The sequence below is a fragment of the Bombina bombina genome, chromosome 7 (assembly GCF_027579735.1).
Source record: "Bombina bombina isolate aBomBom1 chromosome 7, aBomBom1.pri, whole genome shotgun sequence".
NCBI lineage: Eukaryota > Metazoa > Chordata > Amphibia > Anura > Bombinatoridae > Bombina > Bombina bombina.
Window position 1 is genome coordinate 382792866 of NC_069505.1, and position 14383 is coordinate 382807248.

A 14383-nucleotide genomic window follows, 5' to 3' on the forward strand; every position below is an offset into this window, starting at 1 on the left:
GAGCCTGCTGCTGCCAGAGGTTATAAATGAGTCTGCTGCTCCCAGAGGTTATACATGAGTCTGCTGCTCCCAGAGGTTATACATGAGTCTGCTGCTGCCAGAGGTTATACATGAGTCTGCTGCTCCCAGAGGTTATATAAGAGCCTGCTGCTGCCAGAGGTTATACATGAATCTGCTGCTCCCAGAGGTTATACATGAGTCTGCTGCTCCCAGAGGTTATATATGAGTCTGCTTCTCCCAGAGGTTATACATGAGCCTGCTGCTGCCAGAGGTTATAAATGAGTCTGCTGCTGCCAGAGGTTATACATGAGTCTGCTGCTGCCAGAAGTTATACATGAGCCTGCTGCTCCCAGAGGTTATACATGAGCCTGCTGCTTCCAGAGGTTATACATGAGCCTGCTGCTGCCAGAGGTTATACATGAGCCTGCTGCTCCCAGAGGTTATACATGAGCCTGCTGCTGCCAGAGGTTATACATGAGCCTGCTGCTGCCAGAGGTTACATGAGTCTGCTGCTGCCAGAGGTTATACATGAGTCTGCTGCTGCCAGAGGTTATACATGAGTCTGCTGCTCCCAGAGGTTATACATGAGCCTGCTGCTCCCAGAGGTTTGCTCCCAGAGGTTATACATGAGCCTGCTGCTGCCAGAGGTTATACATGAGCCTGCTGCTCCCAGAGGTTATACGTGAGCCTGCTGTCAGAGGTTATACATGAGCCTGCTGCTGCCAGACGTTATACATGAGCCTGCTGCTGCCAGAGGTTATACATGAGCCTGCTGCTGCCAGGTTATACATGAGCCTGCTGTCAGAGGTTATACATGAGCCTGCTGCTGTCAGAGGTTATACATGAGCCTGCTGCTGCCAGACGTTATACATGAGCCTGCTGCTGCCAGAGGTTATACATGAGCCTGCTGCTGCCAGGTTATACATGAGCCTGCTGTCAGAGGTTATACATGAGCCTGCTGCTGCCAGACGTTATACATGAGCCTGCTGTTGCCAGAGGTTATACATGAGCCTGCTGCTCACAGAGGTTATACATGAGTCTGCTTCTCCCAGATGTTATAAATGAGCCAGCTGCTGCCAGAGGTTATACATGAGTCTGCTGCTCCCAGAGGTTATACATGAGTCTGCTGCTCCCAGAGGTTATACATGAGTCTGCTGCTGCCAGAGGTTATACATGAGTCTGCTGCTGCCAGAGGTTACATGAGCCTGCTGCTGCCAGAGGTTATACATGAGCCTGCTGCTGCCAGAGGTTATACATGAGTCTGCTGCTGCCAGAGGTTACATGAGCCTGCTGCTGCCAGAGGTTATACATGAGCCTGCTGCTGCCAGAGGTAATACATGAGTCTGCTGCTGTCAGAGGTTATACATGAGCCTGCTGCTCCCAGAGGTTATACATGAGCCTGCTGCTCCCAGAGGTTTGCTCCCAGAGGTTATACATGAGCCTGCTGCTGCCAGAGGTTATACATGAGCCTGCTGCTCCCAGAGGTTATACATGAGCCTGCTGCTCCCAGAGGTTATACATGAGCCTGCTGCTCCCAGAGGTTATACATGAGCCTGCTGTCAGAGGTTATACATGAGCCTGCTGCTGCCAGACGTTATACATGAGCCTGCTGCCAGAGGTCATACATGAGCCTGCTGCTGCCAGGTTATACATGAGCCTGCTGTCAGAGGTTATACATGAGCCTGCTGCTGCCAGACGTTATACATGAGCCTGCTGCTGCCAGAGGTTATACATGAGCCTGCTGCTCACAGAGGTTATACATGAGTCTGCTTCTCCCGGATGTTATAAATGAGCCAGCTGCTGCCAGAGGTTATACATGAGTCTGCTTCTCCCAGAGGTTATACATGAGTCTGCTGCTCCCAGAGGTTATACATGAGTCTGCTGCTGCCAGAGGTTATACCTGAGCTTGCTGCTCCCAGAGGTTATACATGAGCCTGCTGCTCCCAGAGGTTATATATGAGCCTGCTGCTGCCAGAGGTTATAAATGAGTCTGCTGCTCCCAGAGGTTATACATGAGTCTGCTGCTCCCAGAGGTTATACATGAGTCTGCTGCTGCCAGAGGTTATACATGAGTCTGCTGCTCCCAGAGGTTATATAAGAGCCTGCTGCTGCCAGAGGTTATACATGAATCTGCTGCTCCCAGAGGTTATACATGAGTCTGCTGCTCCCAGAGGTTATATATGAGTCTGCTTCTCCCAGAGGTTATACATGAGCCTGCTGCTGCCAGAGGTTATAAATGAGTCTGCTGCTGCCAGAGGTTATACATGAGTCTGCTGCTGCCAGAAGTTATACATGAGCCTGCTGCTCCCAGAGGTTATACATGAGCCTGCTGCTTCCAGAGGTTATACATGAGCCTGCTGCTGCCAGAGGTTATACATGAGCCTGCTGCTCCCAGAGGTTATACATGAGCCTGCTGCTGCCAGAGGTTATACATGAGCCTGCTGCTGCCAGAGGTTACATGAGTCTGCTGCTGCCAGAGGTTATACATGAGTCTGCTGCTGCCAGAGGTTATACATGAGTCTGCTGCTCCCAGAGGTTATACATGAGCCTGCTGCTCCCAGAGGTTTGCTCCCAGAGGTTATACATGAGCCTGCTGCTGCCAGAGGTTATACATGAGCCTGCTGCTCCCAGAGGTTATACGTGAGCCTGCTGTCAGAGGTTATACGTGAGCCTGCTGTCAGAGGTTATACATGAGCCTGCTGCTGCCAGACGTTATACATGAGCCTGCTGCTGCCAGAGGTTATACATGAGCCTGCTGCTGCCAGAGGTTATACATGAGCCTGCTGTCAGAGGTTATACATGAGCCTGCTGCTGTCAGAGGTTATACATGAGCCTGCTGCTGCCAGACGTTATACATGAGCCTGCTGCTGCCAGAGGTTATACATGAGCCTGCTGCTGCCAGGTTATACATGAGCCTGCTGTCAGAGGTTATACATGAGCCTGCTGCTGCCAGACGTTATACATGAGCCTGCTGTTGCCAGAGGTTATACATGAGCCTGCTGCTCACAGAGGTTATACATGAGTCTGCTTCTCCCAGATGTTATAAATGAGCCAGCTGCTGCCAGAGGTTATACATGAGTCTGCTGCTCCCAGAGGTTATACATGAGTCTGCTGCTCCCAGAGGTTATACATGAGTCTGCTGCTGCCAGAGGTTATACATGAGTCTGCTGCTGCCAGAGGTTACATGAGCCTGCTGCTGCCAGAGGTTATACATGAGCCTGCTGCTGCCAGAGGTTATACATGAGTCTGCTGCTGCCAGAGGTTACATGAGCCTGCTGCTGCCAGAGGTTATACATGAGTCTGCTGCTCCCAGAGGTTATACATGAGTCTGCTGCTCCCAGAGGTTATACATGAGCCTGCTGCTGCCAGAGGTTATACCTGAGCTTGCTGCTCCCAGAGGTTATACATGAGCCTGCTGCTCCCAGAGGTTATATATGAGCCTGCTGCTGCCAGAGGTCATAAATGAGTCTGCTGCTCCCAGAGGCTATACATGAGTCTGCTGCTGCCAGAGGTTATACATGAGTCTGCTGCTCCCAGAGGTTTTATATGAGCCTGCTGCTGCCAGAGGTTATACATGAATCTGCTGCTCCCAGAGGTTATACATGAGTCTGCTGCTCCCAGAGGTTATACATGAGTCTGCTGCTCCCAGAGGTTATATATGAATCTGCTTCTCCCAGAGGTTATACATGAGCCTGCTGCTGCCAGAGGTTATAAATGTGTCTGCTGCTGCCAGAGGTTATACATGAGCCTGCTGCTCCCAGAGGTTATACATGAGCCTGCTGCTTCCAGAAGTTATACATGAGCCTGCTGCTCTCAGAGGTTACATGAGCCTGCTGCTGCCAGAGGTTATATATGAGCCTGCTGCTCCCAGAGGTTATACATGAGCCTGCTGCTGCCAGAGGTTATACATGAGCCTGCTGCTGCCAGAGGTTACATGAGTCTGCTGCTGTCAGAGGTTATACATGAGCCTGCTGCTGCCAGAGGTTACATGAGTCTGCTGCTGCCAGAGGTTATACATGAGTCTGCTGCTGCCAGAGGTTATACATGAGTCTGCTGCTCCCAGAGGTTATACATGAGCCTGCTGCTCCCAGAGGTTTGCTCCCAGAGGTTATACATGAGCCTGCTGCTGCCAGAGGTTATACATGAGCCTGCTGCTCCCAGAGGTTATACGTGAGCCTGCTGTCAGAGGTTATACATGAGCCTGCTGCTGCCAGACGTTATACATGAGCCTGCTGCTGCCAGAGGTTATACATGAGCCTGCTGCTGCCAGGTTATACATGAGCCTGCTGTCAGAGGTTATACATGAGCCTGCTGTCAGAGGTTATACATGAGCCTGCTGCTGCCAGACGTTATACATGAGCCTGCTGCTGCCAGAGGTTATACATGAGCCTGCTGCTGCCAGGTTATACATGAGCCTGCTGTCAGAGGTTATACATGAGCCTGCTGCTGCCAGACGTTATACATGAGCCTGCTGTTGCCAGAGGTTATACATGAGCCTGCTGCTCACAGAGGTTATACATGAATCTGCTTCTCCCAGATGTTATAAATGAGCCAGCTGCTGCCAGAGGTTATACATGAGTCTGCTGCTCCCAGAGGTTATACATGAGTCTGCTGCTCCCAGAGGTTATACATGAGTCTGCTGCTCCCAGAGGTTATACATGAGTCTGCTGCTGCCAGAGGTTATACATGAGTCTGCTGCTGCCAGAGGTTACATGAGCCTGCTGCTGCCAGAGGTTATACATGAGCCTGCTGCTGCCAGAGGTTATACATGAGTCTGCTGCTGCCAGAGGTTACATGAGCCTGCTGCTGCCAGAGGTTACATGAGCCTGCTGCTGCCAGAGGTTATACATGAGTCTGCTGCTCCCAGAGGTTATACATGAGTCTGCTGCTCCCAGAGGTTATACATGAGCCTGCTGCTGCCAGAGGTTATACCTGAGCTTGCTGCTCCCAGAGGTTATACATGAGCCTGCTGCTCCCAGAGGTTATATATGAGCCTGCTGCTGCCAGAGGTCATAAATGAGTCTGCTGCTCCCAGAGGTTATACATGAGTCTGCTGCTCCCAGAGGTTATACATGAGTCTGCTGCTGCCAGAGGTTATACATGAGTCTGCTGCTCCCAGAGGTTTTATATGAGCCTGCTGCTGCCAGAGGTTATACATGAATCTGCTGCTCCCAGAGGTTATACATGAATCTGCTGCTCCCAGAGGTTATACATGAGTCTGCTGCTCCCAGAGGTTATATATGAATCTGCTTCTCCCAGAGGTTATACATGAGCCTGCTGCTGCCAGAGGTTATACATGAGCCTGCTGCTCCCAGAGGTTATACATGAGCCTGCTGCTTCCAGAAGTTATACATGAGCCTGCTGCTCTCAGAGGTTACATGAGCCTGCTGCTGCCAGAGGTTATATATGAGCCTGCTGCTCCCAGAGGTTATACATGAGCCTGCTGCTGCCAGAGGTTATACATGAGCCTGCTGCTGCCAGAGGTTACATGAGTCTGCTGCTGCCAGAGGTTATACATGAGTCTGCTGCTGCCAGAGGTTATACATGAGTCTGCTGCTGCCAGAGGTTATACATGAGTCTGCTGCTGCCAGAGGTTATACATGAGCCTGCTGCTGCCAGAGGTTATACATGAGCCTGCTGCTGCCAGATGTTATACATAAGTCTGCTGCTGCCAGAGGTTATACATGGGTCTGCTGCTCCCAGAGGTTATACATGAGCCTGCTGCTGCCAGAGGTTATTCATGAGCCTGCTGCTGCCAGAGGTTATACATGAGCCTGCTGCTCCCAGAGGTTATACATGAGCCTGCTGCTCCCAGAGGTTATACATGAGCCTGCTGCTGCCAGAGGTTATACATGAGCCTGCTGCTGCCAGAGGTTATACATGAGCCTGCTGCTGCCAGATGTTATACATAAGTCTGCTGCTGCCAGAGGTTATACATGGGTCTGCTGCTCCCAGAGGTTATACATGAGTCTGGTGCTGCCAGAGGTTATTCATGAGCCTGCTGCTCCCAGAGGTTATACATGAGCCTGCTGCTCCCAGAGTTTATACATGAGCCTGCTGCTCCCAGAGTTTATACATGAGCCTGCTGCTGCCAGAGTTTATACATGAGCCTGCTGCTGCCAGAGGTTATACATGAGCCTGCTGCTGCCAGAGGTTATACATGAGCCTGCTGCTGCCAGAGGTTATACATGAGCCTGCTGCTCCCAGAGGTTATACATGAGCCTGCTGCTCCCAGAGGTTATACATGAGCCTGCTGCTCCCAGAGGTTATACATGAGCCTGCTGCTCCCAGAGGTTATACATGAGCCTGCTGCTCCCAGAGGTTATACATGAGCTTGCTGCTCCCAGAGGTTATATAATGGTGCAATCTTGGGTAGATTAAATCACTCTCCAGTTTCTCTGAACATAGGAATTTGTGAGACTGGAGAGGTTGTTGGTGATTATAATAGACTGTAACCATGATCCATGATTAAAGAGCAGAATTCTACATTCATAGATAGAACTGGAGATTCCTGTTTCTGAATGTGATGCCCAATATACTTAAAATATAGGGTCAGTACTTACCATAATTTGAGCTGGGAGTAGAATATTTAGTGCTGGTTTTGCGAATGATGTTCTCATGAATCTGGTACCAGTCATTTTCGTTATTACACCTGTAAAAAAGGCAACAATTAAATAACACACACTTCTATTGGCACAATGTCAACATGTCACAACATCTGTACAACTCACTAATGACCATACACATAATGTCACTATCACTTCATATCCAGCACTGGTCTATATTCATTAAACCTTTCTGGAAATCCAAACTCACATCACACAGATCTTTCAGAGGCCCTGTTATTTAAAACCTCTCCGCTCAGGTGAGATATTCTAAAATGAATCTCCAGCACTGTGAGGTCCCTAGAGAAATATTTAAAAGGCAGATTTTGCTTTACTTCTCAAAGGGACATTCCCTGGATTTCTGTATGTGAAGAGACAAGTTTATATTTAAACTTTGCACTTTCTATTTTTTATTTTATTTTGTATACAGCCATGTACTTAGGATCGCGATTTTACAAATTCTGATTATGCCTTCACAGTTTCTGTGTAACTTTAACAAATTAGATTCATATATGCAAGTGTGTGTATGTGTCCTTTATTTAAATTAAAACTGAAAAACTGTCAGCTTCAGTTTCCCAGAGCGTCATTACTTTCTATGGCCAGATAATCAAATATTCTCTAATTTGGAGGTAGAATATAATGCTGACTTCACAGGGGCAGAACTCACTGAATTTTCTAAGAAAAGGGGAGGCGACATGGAAATCCCAGAGAGATGAGAGATGACTTCCATAGAAAGTAATGAAGCTATCTAGGATACAATATTTCACATGGGAGAGAGAAGATAAATGGAGAAAACCTGGCACTAATATAAACGCTCTTTATGCATCAATTACAAATTAAACTGAATTTTTTTAACTACAATTTAACTTGCTTTTGTCTATATGCTAGCATATATTACTTTTCTGTTAGTTAAAATAAGTTTATTGTGGATTTTGAGCAAACTTCACCTACCTTACAGCTAGCAAGACAAATCAGTTAGGCCAGCTTGTTTAAAATGCTTAGAAAATCTCACAAGAGTTGTGAGAAAACTTCAGACACACCCAGGGAACTGCCCTGTCCCTCCTACTTTCTGAAACTGTCAGTTTACAATGGAGAAAATAGAAATGTAATTTTATACAAAGTATGCTCCTAAGTTATTAAAGTAACACAGAAACTTTCAAAGCATAATCAGAATGTATTAAAGGCAACAGGTAACAATGGCACTACAGTAGGAAATCCCCACTAATATCGGTTACTGTATAGTAATATGTAATTCAAATATAAGTTACTGTATATTGTATATCTAATATTTTAGATTATGTGGGGTGGTGCTTTTGCATGAAAATTAATTTAGGCAAAAGTAGTGGAAATATAAAGAAAATCCACTTGAAAGGATGCAAATATAGCACTCTCTGCCCAGACTCAAGAGGCAAAGAAATTCGGGTTGGAATTTAAAATATAACTTTTATTGTTACAAAAAGAGGGTTAAAAAACAAAGTGAGACTTTGGCTCATATTTATCAAGCTCGCCAGAAACAGAAGTTATGAAGAAGCGGTCTAAAGACTGCTGCTCCATAACCTGTCCGCCTGCTCTGAGGTGGCGGACAGAAATCGACAGAAATCAACCCTATTGAATACGATCGGGTTGATTGACACCCCCTGCTAGCGGCCGTGAATCTGCAGGGGGCGGTATTGCTACAGTTCACAAGTACTACTGGTGCAATGATAAATGCTGAGAGCGTATGCTGTCGGCATTTATCGATGTGCAGCGGACATGATTCGCTATAGAGGATCATATCCGCTTGCACAAACATAAATATGCCCCATCATCTGGTAAATGAATAAGTGTGGTACTGTGTACTGCAATCGGTGCCTAAATAACACAATATCAAGAGTACCACAAATAGAACCAATGTTTATTGTAACCAACTTTCCTCTGTGGTGGGATTGTGAGATGTGGATACTGGGAAAATAAGTACAAATTCAACATATAGTTGAACCACTCAGGTGACCGCACAAATTGCTGGTACCACTTTGGTAATGAGGAGTTAATAAAGTAATGTGTATGGCGAAGCCAATAATGCTGTTGGTGTATCAGGAATAACCCACACTGCTCTGCACTAAAATATATGGAAGGTATATATCCGTGAGTATACGTATGTTCAGGTAGGTTGCTGGGCTCACTAATAATATATCAAAGAATGCTGGCACTGGTCTGCAACTGTGTTGCTAGTAGAAAATCTGAGTGCACATCTAATAGACACGATGTGTAAAGTGTGCATGGCCCATAAACTATGAGTGAGTGTGATCAGTCATTACACAATGTTTGCTTGTATATAGTTCTTGTAATGAGAGTAATGATCACATATGGTTATTGTGATAGAAATACCATTGTAATAATAAAATATATAGTGCTATTGCACATGTTAGTACTGTGGCCTATTATTCTCAATAGTGGGATGATGCGATATAGTTACTGGAAAAGTAAATGTAACTTCGCAATAGGGTCAAACCCCTCTGGTGACCGCACAAATTGCTGGTACCACTCTGTTATAGAGGAGTAAATGAAGTAACAAATACCGGATTGCCGATCCCCCCGCATTGTTCTTCCTGCTGTACAAACACAGCAATGACGAAACCGACTTCCTCCAATCACAGCTGGGCATCACGAGATGGATGCTCTGGGGGAGAAGCTATGATTGGAGAAAGACGGTTTTGTAATTTCTGACGTCAGTACAGAGGAACTGATGCTGGGATCGGTGATCCGGTTTTGGAGAAGTAAAAGGTAATTATTTCTAAAAATCCGGTGCATCAATGAAAGTGCCCCTGTTTTTAAAAGTATTTTTAAAAAACGGGCACTCGTTGAAAATTTACATTCACTCTAAAGGGATACTGAACCTAAATCTTTCTTTCATGATTCAGATAGAGCACGCAAATTTAAGCAATTTTCTAATTTACTCCTATTATCTATTTTTCTTCGTTCTCTTGGTATCTTTATTTGGAAAAGCAGGAATGTAACGAGCCGGACCCATTTTTGGTTCAGCACGCTGGGTAGCGCTTGCTGATTGGTGGATACATTGCATTGGTTAATTTATTTTACATAGCACATATGGTAGGCACCGTAATGTTTACCATTGTACATATTTAAGGGGCTACAAGATTTAATATAGCACAATTAGCACACATCCTACAGGTATTAAATTGTCGACTTTGTGCGGATTGCATAAAATAAAATTCAGGACAGTTAATGTCCCCACAGATAACTACTAAAAAAAAAAGATGCTGGTGAGTGTCTGGCAACCTTTTTTCATACGGCAAGGAAGTTGACTCTGACATTAAACACCTCTAGGCAGTTGCCTACTTTTCGCCTGATAAAGTCAGTCCACCTCACACAATCATTCATTGTTCCCAAACCCAGTAGGCTTTTTACTGAAATGAGGTCGTAGCAAAAGAAAGAGGTTAACGGTCTTCTGCTAGTAAGTTTCTGGAAATGGATTTAGATAAATAACCAATGTAACAGAACATCCTGATCTAAGCAGAGACGTTGATGGGTTTTGACTAAAACACACAGGAACAAGTAACACTCGGGAAAGCTTTTAAAATATTTATGTGCGGAAGAGGTGTAAAGTACATTTTATTGGTATAGCCGTATGGTCCTTGCTAACCATATATCACAAGAATTTATTTACTTGTCACTGGAAACAAATATCTTTCGTTTGCCAGCAGGTTTTAATAAAATAAAAATCATTGTTATGAGGAAATCTACACATTAATAAATAACCACTGCAGTACTTTTATGTGTATATATTGTTTCCTTTCACCAGGTTACAAACAGCATTGAACTTAAAGCTACAGTCTACACAAAAATTGTTATTGTTTAAAAAGATAGATTTTGGGGCCTATTTATTAAAGGTCTTGCGGACCTGATCTGACAGTGCGGATCAGGTCCACAAGACCTCGCTGAATGCGGAGAGCAATACGCTCTCCGCATTTAACATTGCACCAGCAGCTCACAAGAGCTGCTGGTGTGACGCCGCCCCCTGCTGACTCGCGGCCAATGGGCCGCCAGCAGGGAGCTGTCAATCAACCCAACCGTACGGAGCTTGATAAATGGGCCCCAATGCCTTTACTACCCATTGCCCAGCTTTGCACAACCAACATTGTTATATTAATATACTTTATAACATTTAAACCTCTACAGACAACCTCTTATCACATGCTTTTTTTTTTTATTTTATTTTCACAACAGGAGACTGCTAGTTCATGTGTGCCACATAGATAACATTGCGTTCTCTTTCGTGGAGTTGTGCAGAACACCGCACTAATTGGCTAAAATGCAAGTAAATAGATAATAAATAAATAACCATGTTATCAATGGGCTATCAGAAGAGGCTTAGATACAAGGTAATCACAGAGATAAAAAGTGTATTAATATAACCGTGTTAGCTGTACAAAACTGGGGAATGCGTAATAAAGGGGTTATTAGACATGTGCGATTCGGTTCGGTTCATTTCGGAAATTCGGAAAATTCGGCAAATTCGGAGATTCGGATCGAACCGAATTTCCGAATTAAAATAGTGCCGAATCTACCGAATAAATCCGAATTACTTCGGATTTATTCGGTAGATTCGGGATTACACTAGTATTGTACAGTATATTACGTTATATCACTCTGCTATGGGTTACACCTAATATACAGTACATAATACTAGTCTAATCCCACCTAACACTTACCGAAATTCCGAATTTCCGAACCGAACCGAATCCAGCCAAATTTATTCAAATCCGAAACAAATTCGAACCGAATTTATTAGGATCCGAAACAAATCTGAACCAAATCGATTCAAATTTTTCCGAATTCGAATCGCTCCGAACCGAAATTCGAAAAAATCCGAATCGATCCAAACTGAATTTTTTCGCCATGCACATGTCTAGGGGTTATGTATCTTTTTAAACAATAAAATTGAATAGCACATTTTACTTTTTAAATCTTTCACTTCTGATAGAAGGAGCATTTTACCTTTAAAAGTGGTATGAGTTTTGTTATTATTTTTTAATTTAAAAACATTTAAGACACAAAAAAGTGCATATTTTTTTTCTTAGAACTAAAGTCTCATATATAGGGTTGCCAGGTGTCTACTATTCAACAGGGCAGTCCAGTATTTTAATAGGTTGTCCAGTAAAATTTATACAAAAATATTGGACACTTGTCCATTCTTTTTTTTAAAGTACCTTGAGTGGCAGATATGTTTTTTCTCTTAGGAATCCTACGGCCTTAACTATTCCACATATGGTGGCTGAGATATATTACACTGTACTCTGTGTTTTACTGAAAGCCAAGAGGATCAAAAAGTAATGGTACTTACAGTTTTACTGGTAGCCAATGCGGTAAAGGGGCCGATTTATCAACTTTTGGGTGGACATGATTCTCTGTGGCGAATCATGTCCGCCCGACATCGCTAAATGCTGACTGCATTATGCTGTCGGCATTTAACATTGCACAAGCATTTCTGGTCAAATGCTTGTGCTATGCCGCCCCCTGCACATTCACAGCCAATCAGCCCCTAGCAGTGGGTGTCAATTACCCCGATCGTATCTGATCGGGATGATTGCTGTCCGCCACCTCAGAGCTTGCAGATGAGTTAAGGAGTTACAACCGCTGCGTCTTCGGAAACTTCGGGAATCTATCCAAAAATCTTTTCTCTGTTTGTTACAACCAATGGGGATAAAATAATATATATATTATACAATTAAACAAATATCCAGTTATATTGTAGCTAGCTTAGGTTTTATTTTACGGGTAAGTTTGTATTTAGTTTAAAATAGTTATTATTTAGTTAATAATTGTAACTTTAGTTTAGCTGTATTTTAAAAAAAAATTTGCCGGCTCTCCCCATTGATGTCTATGGGGAAATTGTGCACAAGCACGTCAAAGCAGCGCTTGATTTCAGTGCGGTATGGAGTTCAACGCAACCATTACCGCCCGCACAAGCCTGCTTTTTAAGAACTTGTAATAGCAACGCTATAGGGAGACGAAATAACGCCGCTTTTGTGTCGGTCGTTAAAATCCCTAAAGTGCTCAAAACTCGTAATCTAGCTGAAAGGGTATTAATATAACAGTGTTGGTAATACAAAACTGGGGAATGGGTAATAAAGGGATTATCTATCTTTTTAAACAATACAAATTCTGGAGTAGACTGTTCTGTTTAATTATTTGTGGGTGCTTATCGCTTAATGTGACATGAAACCTTGATAGTATGTGGGGCAGCACAATCTCTGCCCTTAGCATGTTCTGTACACAAGGCATTCTTACCAGTCTGCACCTATGAATTTACCAATAAAATGCTACAGAAGCTTTTTTAAACATACTTAACATTACATAGTATGTTGTACAATGCTGACATTTTATTGACTAACAATATTGACTGTTGACTGTTCTGGTTATGCATTTTTATATAACTAGGAATTACTATTTGTCCTTACTGGTTACTGGTTGTCTTTGAGGGTTCTCAACAAAGTGTCCCCGCTAAAACTGGATTCTATACTCACATATAAACCTTCAGCACAAAGTCCTTCTCATCTCGATGCTCACACAGCACGGGCAACACTTCCCCTAGACTCAGTACAGCGCAGCCATATGGGCGTCTGTAATGGACGTGCGGAGGACCTTTACGAGAGTCATTGAGCAGCATTCGACCTACAGGTGACAAGGCACAAAGAAAGTTGGCTACACGAGTTTTAAAGGGATAGTAACGTGATACATTTTCTATCGCTTATATGAAAAAGCAGCAATTTAACATATTACAATATGTTTGCATAAAATACATTTTAAGTAAATGCTGATTAACATTGTATCTTGAAACAGGAAATGCATGTTTGTGCACATTGGAATTCAAGGATCAACCTTTGAATGTTTGGAAGCCTGGCAATGCTACATTCTTGACAGTGATTGTTAGATAAGCATAGTAACTCACTTATACCTGTACTAACAGCCTCAGCAGAGGTGATAATGTATGGGGACTTTAAAAGAGTGTGTCCGTGGACTGCAAAACAATGCACACTTTGCTAACAAAACAAAAGTTTTAAATTCTTTTCATTCAAAAATGGCCATATACTTAACATGTGCTAGTACTGTTTTCTGATCACAATCACAATTGTCAATACTTAAAGGGACATGATATCCAAATGTTGGAGCAATTGAAAGGGACCAGAAAATATCACCTGAACATCTCTATGTAAAAAAAAAGAAGATATTTTACTTCAAAATTTCCTCAGTAGCCACATCCCATTATAAAGGGGTTTAAGCATCCAATCAGGATGCCAGTCCCATGACTTGCAAGAAAGTGTGCATTTGGCATGTGCAGGCACAGTCATGTTATTTCCATGTGTTTCAGTGAAATCTCATGAGATCACAGTAAAGCAAAGTGTGATATCACCACTGTTGGTTGTTGGGTTTTATCCCCTCAACTTGCTGACAGTTGTTGAAGTATAACTGTTCACAGAGCACTTATTATTGTGAGCTTAAATTTTTTGAGGTAAAAGATCTTCCTTATTTACATAGAGATGTTCAGGTGATATTTTCTTGTCAGCTTTTTATTTCAGTTTCAGGTGATTTAGCATATGAGTATTTTGTCCCTTTAACAAGAGATCTATGGCGGCCATTTTTCATTTATCAAATTCCACAGCTAAAAGGACATGATAAACCTCAGACAACGCTTAAAAAGTTATTACTGAGTAACCAAAAAAGTTATTGAATGCAACATTGTTTTGCACATATGAAAAACACACTGAAAAGTACCC

General features: G+C 43.6%; 1 protein-coding gene across 1 annotated transcript in view; it reads right to left on the reverse strand.

Moving 5' to 3' along the window:
* The window catches only part of DOCK3 (dedicator of cytokinesis 3), a 924676-nt gene that overhangs the window by 300727 nt on the left and 609566 nt on the right, over nucleotides 1–14383 (reverse strand). The window contains exons 12-13 of the mRNA XM_053721106.1: nucleotides 13133–13280; nucleotides 6564–6652 (exon numbers count right to left, since the gene is read on the reverse strand). Of these exons, the coding sequence (XP_053577081.1) occupies nucleotides 6564–6652; nucleotides 13133–13280 (237 nt within the window). The remainder of the gene's footprint in view (nucleotides 1–6563; nucleotides 6653–13132; nucleotides 13281–14383) is intronic.